At 38.5% G+C, this 20,782-nt stretch overlaps 1 protein-coding gene across 2 annotated transcripts in view; it reads left to right on the top strand.

Moving 5' to 3' along the window:
• The window catches only part of ITGA6 (integrin subunit alpha 6), a 127,087-nt gene extending 106,649 nt beyond the window's left edge, over positions 1-20,438 (top strand). Inside the window, exons 22-26 of one of the 2 annotated variants that reach the window (XM_073633889.1) lie at positions 1,410-1,520; positions 1,604-1,702; positions 4,018-4,143; positions 6,382-6,513; positions 14,473-14,673. In XM_073633889.1, coding sequence (XP_073489990.1) covers positions 1,410-1,520; positions 1,604-1,702; positions 4,018-4,143; positions 6,382-6,489 — 444 coding nt within the window. In that variant the 3' untranslated portion in view covers positions 6,490-6,513; positions 14,473-14,673. Of the gene's footprint in view, positions 1-1,409; positions 1,521-1,603; positions 1,703-4,017; positions 4,144-6,381; positions 6,514-14,472 lie in introns of both variants that reach the window. The other variant, XM_073633888.1, reaches the window with a different exon arrangement.
• The last annotated feature ends 344 nt before the right edge of the window (positions 20,439-20,782 follow it).

Genomic DNA, 20,782 nt, shown 5'->3' with positions numbered 1-20,782 from the left:
TAGGTTGTAAAAAGTCTCACACATTTCGTATCCCCATACTCAGGAGGCTTAGCAGAGTGTGTTTTGCGGTGTAATTGTAAGTACATGTGTGAGAAATAACTTTTTAAAATGACAACTTTGTGAAAAAAAGCACATTTTATTACATTTCTTAATTTTTCAAAAAAACGTGACAAAAAATTACAACTTTAAAAAACTCACAATACCTTTTACTAAATACTTTAGACTGTCTACTTTCCAAAAAGGGGTCATTTGGGGGGTATTTGTACTGTCCTGACATTTTAGGGCCTCAAGAAATGAGATAGGCCATCAGTACATCAGGACTGATCAATTTTCAAACATACAGTATATACCATAGTTTGTAGATTCTATACTTTTTACACAGTCAAAATAATATACACTAATTTGCATTATTATAAACAAAGAAATGTAGCAGTTTATTTTGACCTAAATGTATAAAGAAAGAGTATTTATTTGCAAAATTTTAAAACAGAAGCTAAGAAAAACATGTTTTTTTTCCCCAAAAATGTCAGACTTTTTGCGTTTATATATCAAAAAAGGAAAGAACACAGTGATGATTAAATACCACTAAAAGAAAGCTATATCTGTCTCAAAACATTGTACAAATTTAATTTGGGTACAGTGTTGCATGATTGAGTAATTGTAATTATAAGTGAGTAATTGTCAATATGACAGCTGAAAGCTGAAAAATGGCCTGGACAGGAAGGGGGTGAAAGTGTCCGGACATAAGATGGTTAAGAATAGTTATAGTTAGGGATTTTTTTCCACTTTATCTTTTCAAAGCCACTCTAAAGAATATTTTGTTTTCACTCGCTTAAGTAAGCACCAAAACAGATCACTGTCTGCAAGGGCCCCAAGGGCCACATAATAAGTGCCAAACTGCTGCAGGTTGGGCACTAGGACCCTACATCCTTATTAAATGAATTAGCTCTTTTAAGGACCTGCGCTTATCCAATAATGGGGAAAAAACTAAGATTCTTTTTTCCAAGTTCTGATGCTTCTGATTGGATGTTTTCATGAAATTCATAGGGTAATGTATTCTGTATTCTGTCTTTACATTATAGTTAATCATTCTCATGTTCACTTCACCTCACTTGGCCTTAATTTGCCTTCCGCCACAGTTTAGTAAATAAGACGCAAATATTCCAAGACTTGTAGCGCCTTCACTGCTTGCATTTTTCCTGCATCATTTTGAATACCTCTACTATTAAAAATCATGATGAGATCAACTATCATATTTACTGGTGCCATTAATAAGAACCTAATGTGTTCAGTTGATTTTTATTTATTTATTTAATTACATTTTTCCTTCATGTTATGTTAGCATAAAAAGAGTAGTTTTTAACCTTGCTAATGATTAATATCACTTTTTCTCTCTTTTCTGATTGTAGGACTGTAAAAACCATGCAAAATGTGTTACAATTAGATGTCCCCTTGCCGGTCTGGACATCAATGCATTCATTAAAGTGCGGTCAAGACTATGGAATGGCACCTTCATAGAGGTAACACTGCAACCCCATATACATTATTACCACTTTTGAATAGAGTAAGTTTAGTTAATCATCCTTTTCCTTTCTGCTACCAGGAATATTCAAAGATGAATTATCTGGACATTCTAGTGAAAGCCGCCATCAGTATTGATACACAAGCGGAGAACATCAAATTGTCAAACGAGGGTTACCAGGTAAAAGACATTATGCCCAATTTATTATATTAACATGGTTTAATAAGAATTATACTGGGTCTTTAGGGAGGACACATTGTAACACATTTACATTTTATGTTCCTGCTGTGCCCTGTTTTTATGCTGATGTTTTGTAAAAAGATCTGTAGGTTGTCCTTCTAGTATCTGTAATATCTGCTATGGGAAAATTGAATTATTGGATAAGCCTCCCAGAGTTATTATTTAGTATAGCTTAAGCCGAAAAAGAACAAAAAAGCGTGATTCTTGCACATCAAGGAAGAATAGCAAGTATATGTGCACACATAATTGCAAACTACTCATAGAAATAATGTTTTTAAAATATTAGCATAGTTTAGTAATATTATTAACATATAAAAGCACTGGTCAAATTAGAAATATAGCAGCTGCCATTGTTGACACAGAGTCTGTTTTTGGAGGGACAGGCTTCACAAAAGTATTTTTCTTCCTTTACTACTTTGTGGGTTCCTGACCAATGAGAAGTAAGGGAATACCAGGAATGGGAGCATTCCACTAAGTCAGGAGAAGCAGTGCCCATGTCCAAAGGAATGTACTATGCCATGGCAATTTTTATATATCTGGAATGCTTATTTAAATTCCTTGTGCGCCAAAGCATTTCTGGAATCTGTGTCTCCTTCATCAGGGCTAATAATAAATACATGTGATATTATTCAACTGTAATCATACAACCCAAAAAAAATCTATATAAAAATATGTCAGTTATATATATTTATAAAAAAAAAATATGTATAACCACAACACATGTTTTTGCTTGTCAGTATGAGGCAGGGTTTCAGGGTCCATTCAGTTTGGGTAATTCATTGTGTTATAGTGTATGTTGCTCACGTTGAATTGACTGGCAGCACACCTTAGTGCACCAAAAAAATGTAAGTTTGTTTTTCAAATGCCGAACACCAAAATGCACATTTGTTGTGGTGCATTGCTGAGCAGGTACTCTAAAGCCCCGTACACACAATCGGACTTTCCGACGGGAAATGTTCGATGTCAGGCTGTTGGCGGAAAATTCAACCATGTGTATGCTCCATCGGACATTTGTTGGCGGACTTTCCTCCAACAAATGTTGGCTAGCAGGTTTTCAAATTTTCCGCCAACAAATGTGTGTTGTCGGATTTTACGAGCGTGTGTACACAAGTCCCTTGGACAAAAGTCCAAAGTACAAACACGCATGCTCGGAAGCAAGGACGAGCCAGAAGCGGTCGGTCTTCTAAACTAGCGTTCTTAATGGAGAATTAACATTTGTGACGTGGCAAATTATGAAATCTACAAATGCAGCGCACAATTCTCTTCTTCTTTAATGGGATAATAATGAAGCTGCTTTGCTGGTGATACTGATGGAGTTATTGCAAACAAATTTTCAAAGGCTTTTTTTTTCTAGTGATATCAAGAATAATAATATTATGTTTTGTTTTTTGTTTTTTTTATTATTTGGGCAAGTTACCACATCACAATCCTGTAGTTTTTAAGGTCAAAGATTTACAACTATGTTGGTGTCTCTTGTTAATTTTACATTGTATTTTTTAAAATGTAACTGCCTACTCCCAAACTGTCATTTGAAGTAAAACACATAGCCAAGTATTATTCTCCACAATTTTTTATTGTGCATTAAAAAAAGAAAACAAATAAAATTAGGCATGCTATCTGCCAATAGAACTTATTTATGCATCTAAAAATATAGAAAATATACAAAATCAAATCATTATTCAACCAAAAAAAATAATGTCAAAGCAGTAACTCAAAAACGAACTAAAAAGTGCGAAATGAAAAGCACGAATCAACACTCACCAAACTTCTACTAACACGAAATTAGCAGAAGGAGCCCAAAGGGTGGCGCTAAAGAGCTGAAAAACAACGTAGTACCTCTAGTACGTCACTACGTTCGTAATTGTTGGCCAACAATTGTATGGCCGTGTGTATGCAAGACACGTTTGGGCCAACGCTCTTCGGACAAAATTCCACGGTTTTGTTGTCGGAAAGTCCGATCGTGTGTACGAGGCATAACAGTGTGTACTGTACTGATGTTGCCATGGGTTGCTGTGATGTGTACTATAATCTGTGTTTTACCATGCGTTGCTACAGTGTGAAAATGTGGCTAGGCCCTTAATGTGCGTATGTGAAAAAGTAATGGACAAACAATTAGGGAAAGCTTTTTTTCAGGGTATTTATTTCTGTGAGTTTCATTTTACCTATCAGATTTTTGTCCTAAAATCTTTAAATATATATTTCTAATAAAGTCTTTGTAGTAAACTAAGAAAACACTGTATTTCTTGCCTGTGCAGGTGCGTGTTACGGTTTTCCCGGAGAAGAGGCAAGCGCAGTACACAGGAGTACCATGGTGGATCATCCTGCTTGCCATACTCTCTGGAATTTTATTGCTTGCACTAGTAGTGTTTATTTTATGGAAGGTGAGTATATAATAGTCAACAATCATATCCACTGCACACCCAAGGATTTACATTTTGGGAGCAATACGCTCTTGAGGGTCTATTCCACCTACAACTGATATTTTAATGTTGACTGGATGTTCGTGGGTTGAATAATTTACCCAATTCCTGTTTGTTGATTTCCACATAAAGGTCTTAGGCTTCTTTATCTATCCACGTAACATTGAGGGTTACCACAACTGGATTCCACACTCAAGCATGAAACATTCATGCTTTGTAACAGCAACAGAAGACAGTTGGGGACTTGGGTTTTCTGGTGGGGATATCTCACAACTAGAGTCCCATGTGAAGATAGCTACAGAAAACAAAACATAGTCATCAGTTATCAAAGCCACAATATGTAAGGGGGAATCTAAGACGGTATTTTCCCTCACTTTAGAAAGATTTTTATCTCTTTCCTATTGTGTCTCCGGGACAAGAAGTGAGGAGAAAGCTCAAAAATGGCACACTGGGGTTGATTTACTAAAGACAAATAGACTGTGCACTTTGCAAAGTGCAATTTCACTGTGCAAGTGCAGTTGCTCCAGAGCTTAGTAAGTCACTTTGCAAAAAAATACCTAATCACGTGCAAGGAAAATAAAAAAAAAAAACAGCATTTTTGCTTGCACATGATTGGATGATGGTAGTTAGCAGAGCTTCTGCTCATCTACTAAGCTCTGGAGCAACTGCTCTTTGCAAAGTGCAAGTCTATTTGCCTTTAGTAAATCAACCCCACTGTAAGCAAAAAAAAAAAACAAAAAAATGACAGGTGTTTCAACATTTTCTAACATGAATACGTTTTGGTCACAGACATGTTTTCTTTGGTACCTGGACTTTATAATACTCATGCTCAAGTTCCTAGCAGTTTATGTAGTAGCACATCCTGGGAGTCCTAAAACCCAGAGTGCTTTACTATGCAAATTCTGACTTCATCTAGCAAGTCAACACTTTGCTTCTTCTGCTATCTTTCCTTACTATTGGCCTGTGAGACTGCCCATTATTCGGAGAGAGTGGGATGTTTTTAAACCTCTATTAGTATTTTTTTTTGCAGTCTTTGGGGTTGATTTACTAAAGGAAAATAGACTGTGCACTTTGCAAAGTGCAGTTGCTCCAGAGCTTAGTAAATGAGCAGTAGCTCTGCTGACTTTCATCATCCAATCATGTGCAAGCAAAAATGCTGTTTTTTTTATTATTTTTATTTTCCTTGCACGTGATTGGGTATTGTTTGCACACTGAAACTTTACCTCATTTACTAAGCTCTGGAGCAACTGCACTTTCAGAGTGCAACTGCACTTTGCAAAGTGCACAGTCTATTTGTCTTTAGTAAATCGACCCCTATGTCCCCACTAGAAAAATGACTTCCAGTTCCATCCAAAGTGACAGAAAGTAAGTGTAATTGAAGTCAAAGTGACAAATCTCTAATGGGGCCTGAGACTGCAATGAAAACTCTTTTTTTTTAGCGAGCATGAGAAAAAAAAGTAAAACCTTTTCCAGGTTTTTTATTACTGTTTGTCCTGGAAGTCCCTGTTCTAGGATCCCCCAGCAGCACAGAAATCAGTCTGAGGATTACAAAGGTATTGTGCACGCGTTTTTTGCACTACTGCTAGTATGGTTATTCTGATCTTCCCGGCTAGTACACTTTGAGGTCAAAGATTTTAACAGAACTGCTACCCTAACACTGTTCATCACCACCAAGATAATTAATCTTATCTAAAATGATCATGGCACGTATTACCAATTTTACAGTAACATTCTATCTCTCATTTTTTAACTTACCATCAATATGTGGTAGATGCTGAGCAATCTGAAAGTGAAAACTACAGCTAACGTGATGGTGTAGGGTATTACCTATATGTGGTCCCATCATTTATCATGTGCATTTATCATGTGTTTGCTTCATCCATTTTAACTGAGGATTTTTTTTTAAAAACGTAATTACAATTCATGTGTCATTTACACATAACTAAAGCAGGCATTCTATAGCCATGGAAATATTCACAACTCATGATGTACCTCACTAATGGCACCTCATTGATGATTCTACTGAATTGTTAAGCCGCTTATTTGTGCAGTCCCTGAGAAAGCTGCTTTTGAGCTGTGTAGGTGACACAATTTTATCTTGACATATTGTGACAACTGATGTTTTTATTTTGTATGTTTTCATTTCACCAATCATTGAAAAATCATCCGATGCAATCTAATCACCTTGATTCTTTGTAGTGTGGCTTCTTCAAGAGAAGTAAGCAAGACCAGTATGATGCCTCATATCACAAAGCTGAAATCCATACTCAGCCATCTGATAAAGAGAGGCTGACATCTGACGCATAGTATTGATCAGCGTTCTGTGATTTGGTAATTGATTGTTTCAATCATAGCTTATGGGTGTTGGTTTGGCTGCAAGGTCTTCAAATTTAACATATCAGCTGCTTGAGCTATCTTTGATTAATCAGCGGAATGCATATCTTTACTGTGCTTTGCCTTTCTGGGAGAATTCAGAAACGTGTAGATTTTATGTACACATAGTTCAGACTTCTACTCATGCATGTAAAATTACTAAACAATTCATACTTACACTTCTTTCTTCTAAAATGTAATTTGATGGCGTGGACTAGGTGTTTCATCTGCCAAAGTGTAAAGAAATCAGGTTACGAGTGAACATATTTTCATGGCAAGACTAACTCTTTGGATTTTTGTGTATTTTGTATTATGCTCCATACACACGGTCGGATTTTCCGACGGAAAATGTGTGATAGGACCTTGTTGTCGGAAATTCCGACCGTGTGTGGGCTCCATCACACATTTTCCATCGGAATTTCCGACACACAAAGTTTGAGAGCAGGCTATAAAATTTTCCGACAACAAAATCCGTTGTCGGAAATTCCGATCGTGTGTACACAAATCCGACGCACAAAGTGCCACGCATGCTCAGAATAAATTAAGAGACGAAAGCTATTGGCTACTGCCCTGTTTATAGTCCCGACGTACATGTTTTACGTCACCGCGTTCAGAATGATCAGTTTTTCCGACAACTTTGTGTGACCGTGTGTATGCAAAACAAGTTTGAGCCAACATCCGTCGGAAAAAATCCATGGATTTTGTTGTCGGAATGTCCGATCAATGTCCGACCGTGTGTACGGGGCATTAGAATGAAGTTATTAACAATGTGTAGTTTTAATTTCCAAATATTTTAATGTGCATTGAATTTGATGTGGTAATAGAATAATGATTTCAAGTTTAGATGCAGCACAGATATAATTGCTCAATACAATCTCTTTAGAGAAGGCCCATACACACACTGTAGATCCTATTCTATCCCTCCACCCATACATATGGTCTATTTTACATCCCTACACCCATGTCCTTCTTTACCCCTCTATCTACACATATGGGCCCTTTGTTATCCCTCCATCTAAACAAAGGGGCCCTTCTTCATCGCTTTACCTATACACATGGGCCCTTCTTCCTCTCTCCACCCATACGCAATGGTCCTCTTTCACCCCTCCATCCATACACATATGTCCTTCATCATCTTTTTACCTATACACATGGGCCCTTCTTCATCTCTCCACCCATACACATCGCTCCTCCTTCACCCGCCATCCATACACATACTGTAAGTTCTCCATCATCTCTTTACCAATACATATGGGCCCTTCTTCATCTCTCCATCCATACAAATTGGTCCTCCTTCACCTGCCATCCATACACATAGGTTCTCCATCATCTCTTTACCTATACACATGGGTCCTCCTTTATGCCTCCCCCTATACTCATGATTCCTCTTTCATCTCCCCAGCCCCTGCATGTGGGTACTACTGCATCCCTCTATCCATTAATGTGGGCCCTCCTTCATCCCTCTTACCCATATACATGGGCCCTCGTTTATCTCTCCAGCTATAAACATTGGCCTTTCTTCATACCTAAAAACTATACACACTGGCCCTTGGTCATCGCTCTATCCAAGTACTCACTTATTCCTTCACCTGTATACACAGAAAAAATGTCATCCTTCCATCTGTATACATAGGACTACTTGCATTATGCTAACCATGAATGCCTCCACTCTTAGACATTGGTCCTCCATCTTTCCTGGACCCATACACATGGTCCCTTCTTAATCCGGTCGTCCAAGCACATGAGTCCTTATTGGCTTATTTTCACTTACTCATAGACTCTTCTCTTTCCATTGACATACATCCTTTTTAGTTTGTCAATCTATACATATATATTCATAATTCCTTTCATCATCTCTCTAAATTCCTTCACCATTGCACATAGGCTTTCTTCAATTTTTCTACCAGTACACATGGATACTCATCAATTCCTCTACCCATAGACAGGGTGCACCTCAGATCTTCTGTATATACAGATATCAATCCTCAATCCCTCCATACATAAACAGAAATCTTTCTCCACCTCAGATCTTCTGTATATACAGATATCAATCCTCAATCCCTCCATACATAAACAGGAATCTTTCTCAGTTCCTCCATTATACACAGGGATCTCCCTTAGTGCCTCTACCCATATACATACAGTATGTAGGTGTTTACTAGGACATCACGTAGGCAGGAGTCTATTTCAATTATGCAGGAAACCTCTTACAAAACATGATTTGAAATGTATATAAAATGTTATTAACACTCATTTGTAACAGTGTCTGAATTGACTAATATAGTAATGATTTATAGGATGCTAAGGGCTTGATTTACTAAAAGTAAATAGTCTGTGCACTTCAAGTACAGTTGCTCTAATTCTGAGGGGAACATGCAAGGAAAATATAAAATGGCATTTTTGCTTGCACATGATTGGATAATAGAAATCAGCAGAGCTTCCCCTCTGATCTAGAGCAACTGCACTTCTAGTGCACAGTATATTTTCCTTTAGGAAATCAACCCCTAAGTCTCCTCAAATGACATCTTGCACGCTATTGCAGCTACTATGCTAGTAGAATGTATGTTTTCATGTGATCTGTTCTAAGGATCCTACAACTATATTGTTTAGGCTTGCTTATAGTTATACAGAGCACAAATACATATCTACATGTCTCAGGTAATAATAACTCCTCTGCTTTATGGGCCTGTTCTTTCCAAATATTCCTACTTGTTATCCTGCTTAAGTGATACCTCATTCCTTCTGCTGTCTACTACCTCCTTGGGTCTGGTAACTTGCTCACCTGTCTGTTTAATTGCTTTAATTACTTATCATTACCTATGCCTGTACAAAAGTAAAGTGGTATTATCCCAAAATCAAAAACTTAGTATAATGCAGCTTACCCATTATTAAATGTGGTGGCAGCATCAGGTTTTTTTTCTATTTTTTTTTACCTGGTGATCCAGCTAGTAACATACTTGCTATCTTAGGGTGTCTGCACTGTGGTTGGAGGAGCAACAGAGACACCTTTGCACAGCAGCATAGTCAGTCTGGGGAGAGAGTAGTGTAAAGCTCAGCACACACTTTACAATCTGATTGTACAGTCTCCTTTAAATCAACCAATAAGTACTCTATGTAGTGCAGGGACCTGCCTGGATGTACAGTATACAGATTGATTAGATTGTTTACGTTTGTCATTATATTATATAGTTTTGATAAATCTAAAGTTGATTGTACAAAAACTGTATGGTCAGATTGTAACAGGGACGTGCAGTCAGGTGAGGCAGAGCCATGAACAAAAAAAAAAAATCGAGCTTTGAGGGTCGTAGCTTGGAGACCTGGGGTAGCTAAAGTCCTACACCACTACTGGTCAACATTTTGGGCTCCTGCCACATATAGTTCCAGAGATATGGGGCTTCTTGTGCAGCCTGTCAGAAGCTACATACAGATTGGCCAATTTAAGTACAAGATGGCACACTCAGTTTGCAGCAGACCGAGAGGATGAGCTCACAGTGCCTCTCACTTCTTGTCAGAGGCACTGAGCCTAATGGACAGCTTGGAGCCTTGGACCAATGGTAAAGCACCATTGGAACAAGCTATCCAATAAAAATGCTGCAGTGGAGGCTGCCCTCTCACTGCAGTGTCATAGAAGCGGGCATGTGTCTAAAAGACACATGCTCCCTTCTAGCCCAGCCTCTTAACTAGAAGGAAAAGCATGGGCTTATGGGTATAAGATTTATCCATAATCCCATGTTTTTCTCACACAGTTAAGAGGGAGAACGAGAATCTGCTGCCTGCTGAAAAGGTACTGTTTTAATCAAGATAAATCATATATTTATACGCTATATGAGATAATAATAATTTTATATTTATCTATCTACTGTGAAATTACTGGTTGGAAGTTATAACTTCAAACTTCAGTAATTTGTCTGTTAAGCCACCTGCTTGAGTACAGTTTTTGAAAAAATAGTAAATTACCTTAAAAACATTATATAATAATTATTTGTACATTACTCACTTATGGTAATTAACCACTTGCCACCCAGGCCAATTCTGACACTTCTCTCCTACATGTAAAAATCATAATTTTTTTACTAGAAAATCACTCAGAATGCCCAAACATTATATATATATTAGCAGGCACCCTAGGGAATAAAATGGTGGTCATTGCAATTTTTTATGTTATACAGTATTTGCGCAGTAATTTTTCAAACGCGTTTTTTTGGAAAAAAACAGTTTTATGAATATAAAAAAAAAAAAAAAAAACACTAAAGTTAGCCTGAATTTTTTGTATAATGTGAAAGATGATGTTACACCAAGTAAATAGATACCTAACATGTTATGCTTTCAAATTGAGTACACTCGTGGAATGGCGCCAAACTTTGGTACTTAAAAATCTCCATAGGTGACGCTTTAAATTTTTTTACAGGTTACATGTTTAGAGTTACAGAGGAGGTCTAGTGCTAGAATTATTGCTCTCTCTCCAACGTTTGCAGCGTATGTAACCTGTGTGTATCTGGTGCTGATACTAGCCAGTGCCTCACCAGCCACTGACCTCACCGCACGTCCCCGGATTGTAACGTGTATGGGGAGACTTAAATACACTAGACTAGCAGATTTAGATAAACTTATCTAACCAATACTGAACTCCAGCTAATACAGTTACAACAGCTTTTCCCTTTTGGGATAAAGGTTTTACATAAATGCAGACCACAGCAAGCCTCCCTGTCAGTTAGGGTACTTTCACACTGAGCTGCTGCAAATTTTTTTATTTTGTATTCATTTCAACAAGGTATACAGTATGCAAGAAACATACACTAGAGATACAACCATAACCACAAGTACAGCACACAAAGGGAAGCATTTTTCTTGAGCTTTTCAGGTGCTTTTTTTTTTTTTAACGCAAAAGCACTTGAAAAAGGCCTCACTGTGAAAATGACCTTAAATGGTTTGTCTCAACCCCCTAACTGCCACTTCTGCTGGATAGCTTGGTCTTTTAGGGTCCTTTCACACTGGGGCGGTTTGCAGGCGCTATTGCGCTAATAATAGCGCCTGCAAACCGACCCGAAAGTGCTGCTGCTTTCATTCCAGTGTGAAAGCCCCGAGGGCTTTCACACTGGGGCGATGCGCTGGCAGGACGGTAAAAAAAGTCCTGCCAGCAGCATCTTCGGAGCGGTGAAGGAGCGAAGTGTATACCGCTCCTTCACCGCTCCTGCCCATTGAAATCAATAGGACGGCGCGGCTATACCGTCGACAAAGCGCCTCTGCAGAGGCGCTTTTCGGTGGTTTTAACCCTTTCTCGGCCGCTAGTAGGGGGGTAAAACCGCCCCGCTAGCGGCCGCATACCGACGGTAAAGCCCCCCCCGCCCCAGTGTGAAAGGACCCTTAAAGAAAGTTGAAAAATAGCAGACTTACTGGCAGGATCACCAGGTAAAAATAAAGGGAAAAAGGAAAACAAACAAAAAAAAGGAAAACAAATGCAGCCACCACAACTAAGAACTGGTAAGCTGCAATACAATACAATTTTGTTTTTGGGCTTAATACTGCTTTGAGCATCCTCTAGGTAAATGTTCACAAGTATTGTCTTTCCATGTATTAGCTGTAAACGTAAGAATTGTTGAGTCTTGGCACACATTCCATTCTATTGTCATCTAAGTCTGATAGACAAGCTGGCTACCAGCCAGATGTTAAAATTCCCCTCTGAGCACAAAAGATATTTCAACAGCTTGTGTGAACATAAAAGATTATAAGTAATGAATGCCATTTACAGAGTTTATTTTAGTGCCCTGTTTTACAATATTACATGTTAGAAAGGTGATTTTCCATTTTAAAGAGAACCAGTCTTGATAGTGCTGATAGAAGAATATGAATCTTGAATTATTATACTTGTGCATACAGTATGAATATATACCTCGCTTTTTTACTTTAATTTGCCTGAGGACAACTCTCAGAGGTGTAGGCCAAAGCCGCAGAGTCCACTGTGGTGCGACAGTTGCTGTTATGGGAATGTCCTGTGTTAAAGTGGTTGTAAACTCAGGAAAAAAAAAAAAAGAACCTGCAAGACAAAGGCATAATGAGCTAGTATGCTTTGCATACTAGCTCATTATGAAATACTTACCTTAGATCGAAGCTGCAGGTTTAGGAGATATTTACAGTACCTACAGGTAAGCCTTATTATAGGCTTACCTGTAGGTACAAGTTGTGTAACAGGGTTTACAACCACTTAAAAGCACACACATACAGTACACTATCTAAAGCTGGCCAAACATTAGCAGATTTTTTTTATACATTTTTCATTTTAAGAACATCCTTAGTGGGGTCAAACTGACATTCATTTTTGACCATAATGATAGATAAATTAAAAAGAGCAGGATAGGAAATGTTTCTTCAATTATCAAATTTGGAACATTGTATGTAGTTTTCTTTCAGTCCAGTCCATTTGTTTTAAAATTGAATGTTAAAAGCTAATGAAACATTCCTCTTAAAGCAGAACTAAATCCTCGTATCCAGTACAGCCAAGAAGCTGCCATCTTAGTCTCTGTTTGAGCTGCAGTTGCCATGGTGCTGCACATGTGATCAGTTATGACACCAACTTATTAATGTCTTGACAGTACATTTGAGAGCTCAAGCAACTGTGACAGTTATCATTCACGGCATACCCTGAATGTAACTGTATTGGAAAAGCGTTAAATCGTTGGGCTTAGTTCGCTTCGACTATGATATTATTTTACACGCTCAGAACCTGGGAAACAGTGGGGGAAATTTACTAAAACGTAAGCCCTGAGAACCTGGTGCAGCTGTGCATGGTAGCCAATCAGCTTCTAACTTCAGCTTATTCATTTAACCCCCCTGCGGGATTCCTGAGTCTGGCTCGAGGTGGATTTTCAGTACCAAAAGCGGTAACCCCGAGCCAGGTACATGTTACTTACCTTGTCCACTGGATCCTGCGATGTCTCCTCGCTGTGTGAGCGAGCCGTCCCCCGCTCGATCTATCACGGAGCTCGGTGCGTTGCGACGCACGGGGACGGAGAACAGCAGATTACATTACTGTATCAATTTATTTAACATCCCTTTTGTCCCTAGTGGTTTCTCCAGTGCCCTGCGTGCAGTTTTATATCATAAAAACTGTTCTTTCTGCCTGGAAACTGGAGATTGTTCATAGCAACCAAAACCGTTCCTTTACATCAAAATTGGTTTCAGACCAACTAGAAAACAGCCATAATAAATTAGAATCACTCGCAGAATTGAGTGATAGTGATTTGTGGGGAAATCCGTCATCAAACACTGAAAGTAATGACAGCGACAATTCTGCAGCTGAGCAAATTTCAGTGTTTTTGATTTGATTACATTATTGAATAATTTTTATTATTATATTATTATTTGCTATAATTATTTATAGTTATCTATTATATTATAATTTATGATTTTGTTTTTCAAACTTTATCATACCCGGGATGTCTACTAGACTCTGGTTTGGACAGATTTAAGTGAGTTAATTCTAAGAATCACAGGCCTACAATATAAAACGCAAAATTTCCATGCAAAATAATTGTACCGCTTTCAGCATCAAAAATCTGAAATGATCATACCGCCAGGGAGGTTAAGCTCTGACAATAAAACCTGAAAGCTGATTGGTTTCTATGCAGAGCTGCACCAGATTTTGCATGCTCCAGTTTTAGAAAATCTCCCTAAGTGTATGTTGTTAGGTTAGAATAGGCAGTTACCAAGGCAGCAAATATCAGACCCCAGGGGGTGTCCCAGCACTGAGTCATCCCCAGACAAACTAGGTGGAGTTAAATAATGGTTTGGGTTGCATAAGTCTAATAATTTAAGACTGCATATTAAATTGTCTTGATAAGCCTAATGATGGCAGGTTCTCTTTATGGACCCGTAACTAGGCTCAGATTCTGTGCTAATTCTTGTCCTTTCTTTTTGCAGTGCGGATTTTTTAAACGTTCCAGGTACGATGATAGTGTCCCACGATACCATGCTGTACGAATTCCCAAAGAAGAACGCCAATTTAAAGACGGAAAATTAAAACAAGACAGTGAAAAAAAGCAATGGGTCACCAGCTGGAATGAAAATGAAAGTTATTCCTAGGAATGTTTTTATTGTGCTCCATTTTTTTTTTTTTTTTTTTAATAATGGATGTAAATTGAAAGACGGCTCCAGGGAACAGGCTTTAACTTGAATTGTCTTTGGATATTGTTTTGACTCCCAAGGCAGTTAAGACTTGCACAGCGAAACCTCAATTGGAGACCTTAAACAAAATGGGATTGAAAGTGAAACATTGGTCGAAGCCATTGCGCTAATGGACATGTAACGATTATTTCTTGGTATCAAGTGGTTTTAGAGATGTACGCAGCGTGAGGAAGGGGTGTTTATTTTATTGTTGTGCTGTAATTATGCAATAAACATGGAAGCAGCCACTGAACTATTGATGATAGGAAAAGCAATTACTCTTTCTAAAGGTATGCATGGGCACCAAACAGCGACAGATCAGCAAAAAAACATCAGATTGCTGAATATTTTGTTTATCTATCAGTTACATTCTCACGCAAGCCTGTATCTTTTAAGAGCGTATGGGCTGTGCATGCGCTGGAAAAAAAATGGCCATCGAGCAAATATTTCAGCACAGCTGATAGACTACAGCTTCACTGGTGGTACCTTGAAGTTATCAATTATGCCTGCATCTAACCAGAATTATTAGATGACAGTTGTGCTGAAGTGCCTATGGGTACCTTTAGTCTGAGAAGATCTGTGATCATTCTGCCTTAAAAACAGCTTTTTGTGCCATTGAGCAAGTAAGCATTCAAAAAATGATGTGATACTCTACTGTTGCCTATGCAAGAACATTCAATTCTTTAATACAGCTAACAATGCAGATCTTTGTTTTTGACTTAGTCTTAGTACTTAACTGGCCTGGTCCAGCGTGCCTTTTTAATTCCTTCTATGTAAGGAGCACCTTCGAAGTATTGCATAGCGGTGAAAACTAAGGCAGAGACTCAGCAACCAATCATATAATTATTTTTATACAGCGCCAACAGTTTGTGCAGCATCTTACAAAATGAAAGGAGACAGAACAGTTACAATACAATTCAAGGGGGTTAGGAGGGTCCTCTGAATGAGAGCTTACAATCTAAAAAGGAGTAGGCCAAATAATACAAAAAGTAATAGCTTTTGGATCACCAACAGTCAGAGAGGGAGTAGTTAGTTTCAGGTAACTGAAAAATCATCTCTGGATCATCGCTGTCACTTGTTGTAAGCTTTGCCTCATTGAATACGTTCATATGCAACAAAAATACACTCCTTGCTCAAATATATAATCATGGTGCATACCCAACTCTCCCCCATTCTAGCTTCTGTAGGGGAGGGGTAGATTTTAGGAAAACCAAAAGGCATGTGGGAATATCCGGGGAGGACTGCGCTCAGATGTGGGGAGGGGTTTCAAGTAGCTTAAATTTTTGCTTTTAAAATGCTGCCAAGTATGCAAGCAAATTTAGTGGCTGCAGAATCATTTATGTGTAAACACTGAAACAAATGTGCAATACGGTGTCATTCTGCGCATATTTCTTTTTTTTTTTGCAACCAGTGCGTAATTTTTCATTTGTATATAGCTTAACCTTCACGGTATTTATTGCATTCTGCAACTTTTTTGCCAAAAGGAAAAACAAATACTATAGCAGCCAATCACTGTCTCCCTTTTATTTTCCCCATTCTGCACTGGGAGAATGAAAGGGAAAAACTGGTTACTATGGGCAACATTCACTTACATCTGGCTCATTTTTTGGATTAAAAATCTGTTGATTGAGTAATGACATCTACACTGTCATAACTAAGGTGCTCAACAATTCCAAAGTTCCTAAGACACTGACAGGCTTCAATCCTATATGTATATTTGTTGCTTCAAATATTTTCTTTTATTTTGAAAAGTATAGCAATTCAATTACGGAAAATTTTAAATATTGAACAATTTCATTGCAATTCAGTGCTTTATCAGTCTTTTTGTTACTAGCCAGAAGCCGTAATACACTACTCGAGACTAAAACTGTATAGCTACCTATGTTGTGCCTATGTATTTCTGTAGTTGCCACACTGCCTTGACATTTTGGCGGCCTAGCAGTTTATGTGCTGTCTTTGTAAATACTGTGATATGTATATATCAAATGCTATTTCTAATCAAGGGAAAGGTTCCCGCAATGTCTCAGCTGACTATACCTTTTGTAAATGTGGATCTGTAGGCCTTAAACTGTGTATCAATGGGACTTTTGCTATAACTGCTCAATAAAGAGCAACAAAAAAAGGGCACAGATAAATAAACTAGTGAAGAATGAATAGAGGTGCTGCACATGGCAATCAATCAGTTTCTGTTAGTCATTTTCTAGTTCTGATTGCTTGCTATAGACAGTAAGGCTATTTTTTTCTTGCACGTGTTTTTGGATGGTCCATCCATGCAAAACTGTTTTCTCTATTGTGAATAGTTAAAGGGCTTTGAATCACTTGCTAAAGCCATAAATCTTTGAAGGGCTCTGATATATCTCTGATTAAAGACTAGATCTGTCCGCATGCTGTCATTACAGTGGCTTAGTGGTTAGAATTTCTGCCTTGCAGCACTGGGGTCCAGGTCAGGATAGTATCTGCACAGAGTTTCCCCCCACACTCTAAAGACTGGCTGGTAAGCTAATCAGCCCTAGTCATAATGGCTGAATTATTATCTTTTTTAGCAGAAGAAACGTACAAAGCCTGTTCTGAATTTCTGCCTTGCAGCACTGGGGTCCAGGTCAGGACAGTATTGCACAGAGTTTGCATATAATCCCAACTTGCATGGGTTTCCCCCCACACTCTAAAGACTGGCTGATGGGCTAATCAGCCCTAGTCATAATGGCAGCATTACTATCTTTTTTTAGCAGAAGAAACGTACAAAGTCTGTTCTGTGCCCCCCCCCCCCCCAAAAAAAAACAAAACAAAAAAAAAAACTGCTGCTTCGTGCTTCTAGCGGGATTTTACATTCTGTGTGAGCCATGCAGTGTACACTCCGGCTCCTTCATGCTGGGAATGGAGCAGGATGCTGGGGTGATGTACCGGAACTCCTGTGTGCATGTGCAGCAGGGGTTACATCATCAGAGGCTGGCCGAAGAGGATGAATGTGGACCCAGAGTAACAGCCAATGAGATAGCAGTTATGGGGTATAGAGCAATGACTGACAGCATACACTGGTCAGCGCTGGAGGAGGGCACACTCTTAAGGTAAGTGTATATGTGCAAGTATGCTGTGCACAATTTCACCCACTTTACTTTTTTTCTGCTTTAAGTACCAAAATTGGTATTGAAGTTAGTATTACCACCAACTGCCTCAGCAGGGGCAGTTTAAATCCCCTGGGAAGGCTAAGATCCAGCCCAACATCATAGACAGCTACTGGACTTATCTGCAGACTACACTTCTATGTAGCAGCTTGGTTCAAATACTGTCTCAGCCTGTGACTTAACACTGAAGTGCATACTGATGAGGTCATAAGTCTGCACCTGTCAGCAATACTTCATATTCCCATCGCACACATTCCTGGATAAGCTCTCAAAGTTTGGGTGCTGCAGCAATAACCAGCTGGATACTGGTTCAAGTCACAAAGTAGATATTTGCCAGCACACCATGGATTGACACAAAGTAGCATCCAAATGGATTATTTATTGCATGATCACAACACAAGGAGAGTGCAACGTTTTGGAGTCACGCAGGACCCCTTCGTCAGGCATGTGAGCCTGACGAAGGGGTCCTGCGTGACTCCGAAATGTTGCTACTTTGTGTCGATCCATGGTGTGCTGCCAAATATCTACTTTGCACCTGTCAGCAGTCTACCCATGTTAGACTGACAGCATTTAGTAAACCCCAACTGGTTTACAATGATGCCACTCCACCCAAGCCTGAGGCCTCTTGGACAGAGATTCACAAGAATCTGATATCTTGAGAGATTCAGTTATTTATGCTACTTGTATCAAATTCATTTTTAATGATCAATTGGTTTTATATCTATGTGGATTGTATCTTTATATATATAGGTGATAAAAGGCACTTATATAGAACATAATAGGAAAAGTGGCACCTACATATGTTAGCAGAGCCAGCAAATTCAAAGGATAGATCTCAATGATGTATTCCCTAAACAGACTAAATGGTTCCGGGTTATTCAGCCCTTCACTTTCACATCTGAAATCACAGTTTTGGGTGGTCCAACACAAAGAGCCCTACAAAGTGCTGACTACTGAGGGATAATTTAGATGCTAGTATTCAGCATCACTATGCACTATACCAGGACAAAGGCAATATTTTGTTTTTTATGAACATTATGAAAGGCGAATTTTAAAATAAATACTGATCTACGTTTTAACTTTAGTTCTGTTTTTGGTAATGGTGTTGTTCTGTAGATAGATGACATCAGATTCTAAGTATATATACAGAGACATTATGGGGAGTCATTGTTTTATTTAATTAGGGTAAATGGTTTTATATTGCTCAGGAAAGAAATTATAAAAAGACACCTCCAACAAAACTATGAATTATTGATATGGGTGGAAAGTGATGGGAAATCTTGTATGTAAGGGTAGATTTAGCACTGCATCCACAAACAAATGTTTTGGGGTTAATATAGCAGCTTTTTTGCCCACTGATGCAGCTTGTCTTGTGTTGGAAGATGCCCTGTTGAATACCAGAAGCCGCTGTAGTACCGTATGCACAGCGAGGGAAGGAAATCATTGGAGGAATTTAAGCGCTTCACACATGTTCTGTTCTGATGGCACAATCTCTGAACAATTTGCTTTAGCTTTACCAACAACTATGTAGTGCACTGGCCTACCCAACAATCCATTCAATTTATATCTGACCAGGTCAGATATAAATTGAACTACACAATTGTTGGTAAATCTAAGTAAGACTGTACCATCAGATTGTAATATACAGGGTCAGCATATGAGAGGGTTAAGAAATTGTGCAAGGCCCTGTTCACATCTGCACAATTTATGTACCATGCTTGGTAAGCCTGTTGTGTGTTTACTACTTACTGCAGGCCTGAAGAGACCCCGAGGTCCCCTTTAAATCTGCGCGGTGGGTTACTGCACACATGTTAATGTGCTTTAAGGCAGTTCATTTATATTAAAAAGGCTTCAAGCGCACCAAAAATGGACATGTACTTTTTTTAATTGACTGTACCACAATGCTCAGATGGTTCCCATCCATATCTTATTATGACCTGCAGATCATATGCGTTGGGGTGCATTTGCATCGCACTTCTGATTGTTTATTACTGTGCGATGTGGGAAAATGTGCATTTTCCATCATGTTACCACAATGCACAGATGCGAAGCCTCCCTTAAAGTTTACACACCTGCTGCCCTTATCTTCCAAAACTAAATTATTATATTATTTTGTGGAGGACCTCTCTGAAGAAAAGTAGACCTTATATTGCTGCTTCCTATAAGAGAACATTATGTCATATGTATGTAAAATGCTTATACAACCTGAACATACTAGATATTGGACAGTGTGTTTTTGACAGGGTGGAAGCCATCTATTTCAAATTCCAGCAGTGTACTGATCCCACCCATGCTCAGAAAATGGACCTGGATGGAGTTTGGACATTTTTGAATCCTCATCTATTTTATTTGGATTTTCGGTTTTACTTTTCATATTCCAGGATAGTTTCTCATTGACAAAGAATATGCATTTTTAGCTCTGACTTTGGAAACAGATCTATAAATAGCTATGAATTGTATGAGCAATAGAAACATTTGCAGGCCTTTGTGATTATATGTCCCTCTCATTGTAGTTACTAATGTTATTCAGCAAGTGTCATTACTTTGTTACTAACTAAATTGAGATATGACATATTTTGTAATAAAATTCTATTAAAAAGCTCTGGGATACTAGTATTTATTTTACTCTCTGATCTTTAAAATATTTTACTTAATAAAAAACATTTTAGCAAAATGGAAGTCCTTCTGTAGCCTGGTAATCTAGTAATGATGCAGCTCTGATACACCGTATGGCCAAAAGTTTGTGATCATCCAACCATCACACATCCCGTCCAACACTATGGGGTTGATTTACTAAAACTGGAGAGTGCAAAATCTGGTGTAGCTGTGCATGGTAGCCAATCAGCTTATAACTTCAGCTTCTTCAATTAAGCTTTGAAAAAGGTAACCTTGAAGCTGATTGGTTTCTATGTAGAGCTGCACCAGATTATACACTCTTCAGTTTT

Source organism: Aquarana catesbeiana, linkage group LG06 (assembly GCF_042186555.1).
Source record: "Aquarana catesbeiana isolate 2022-GZ linkage group LG06, ASM4218655v1, whole genome shotgun sequence".
NCBI classification, from domain to species: domain Eukaryota; kingdom Metazoa; phylum Chordata; class Amphibia; order Anura; family Ranidae; genus Aquarana; species Aquarana catesbeiana.
This window is presented reverse-complemented; position numbering and strand designations above follow the sequence as displayed.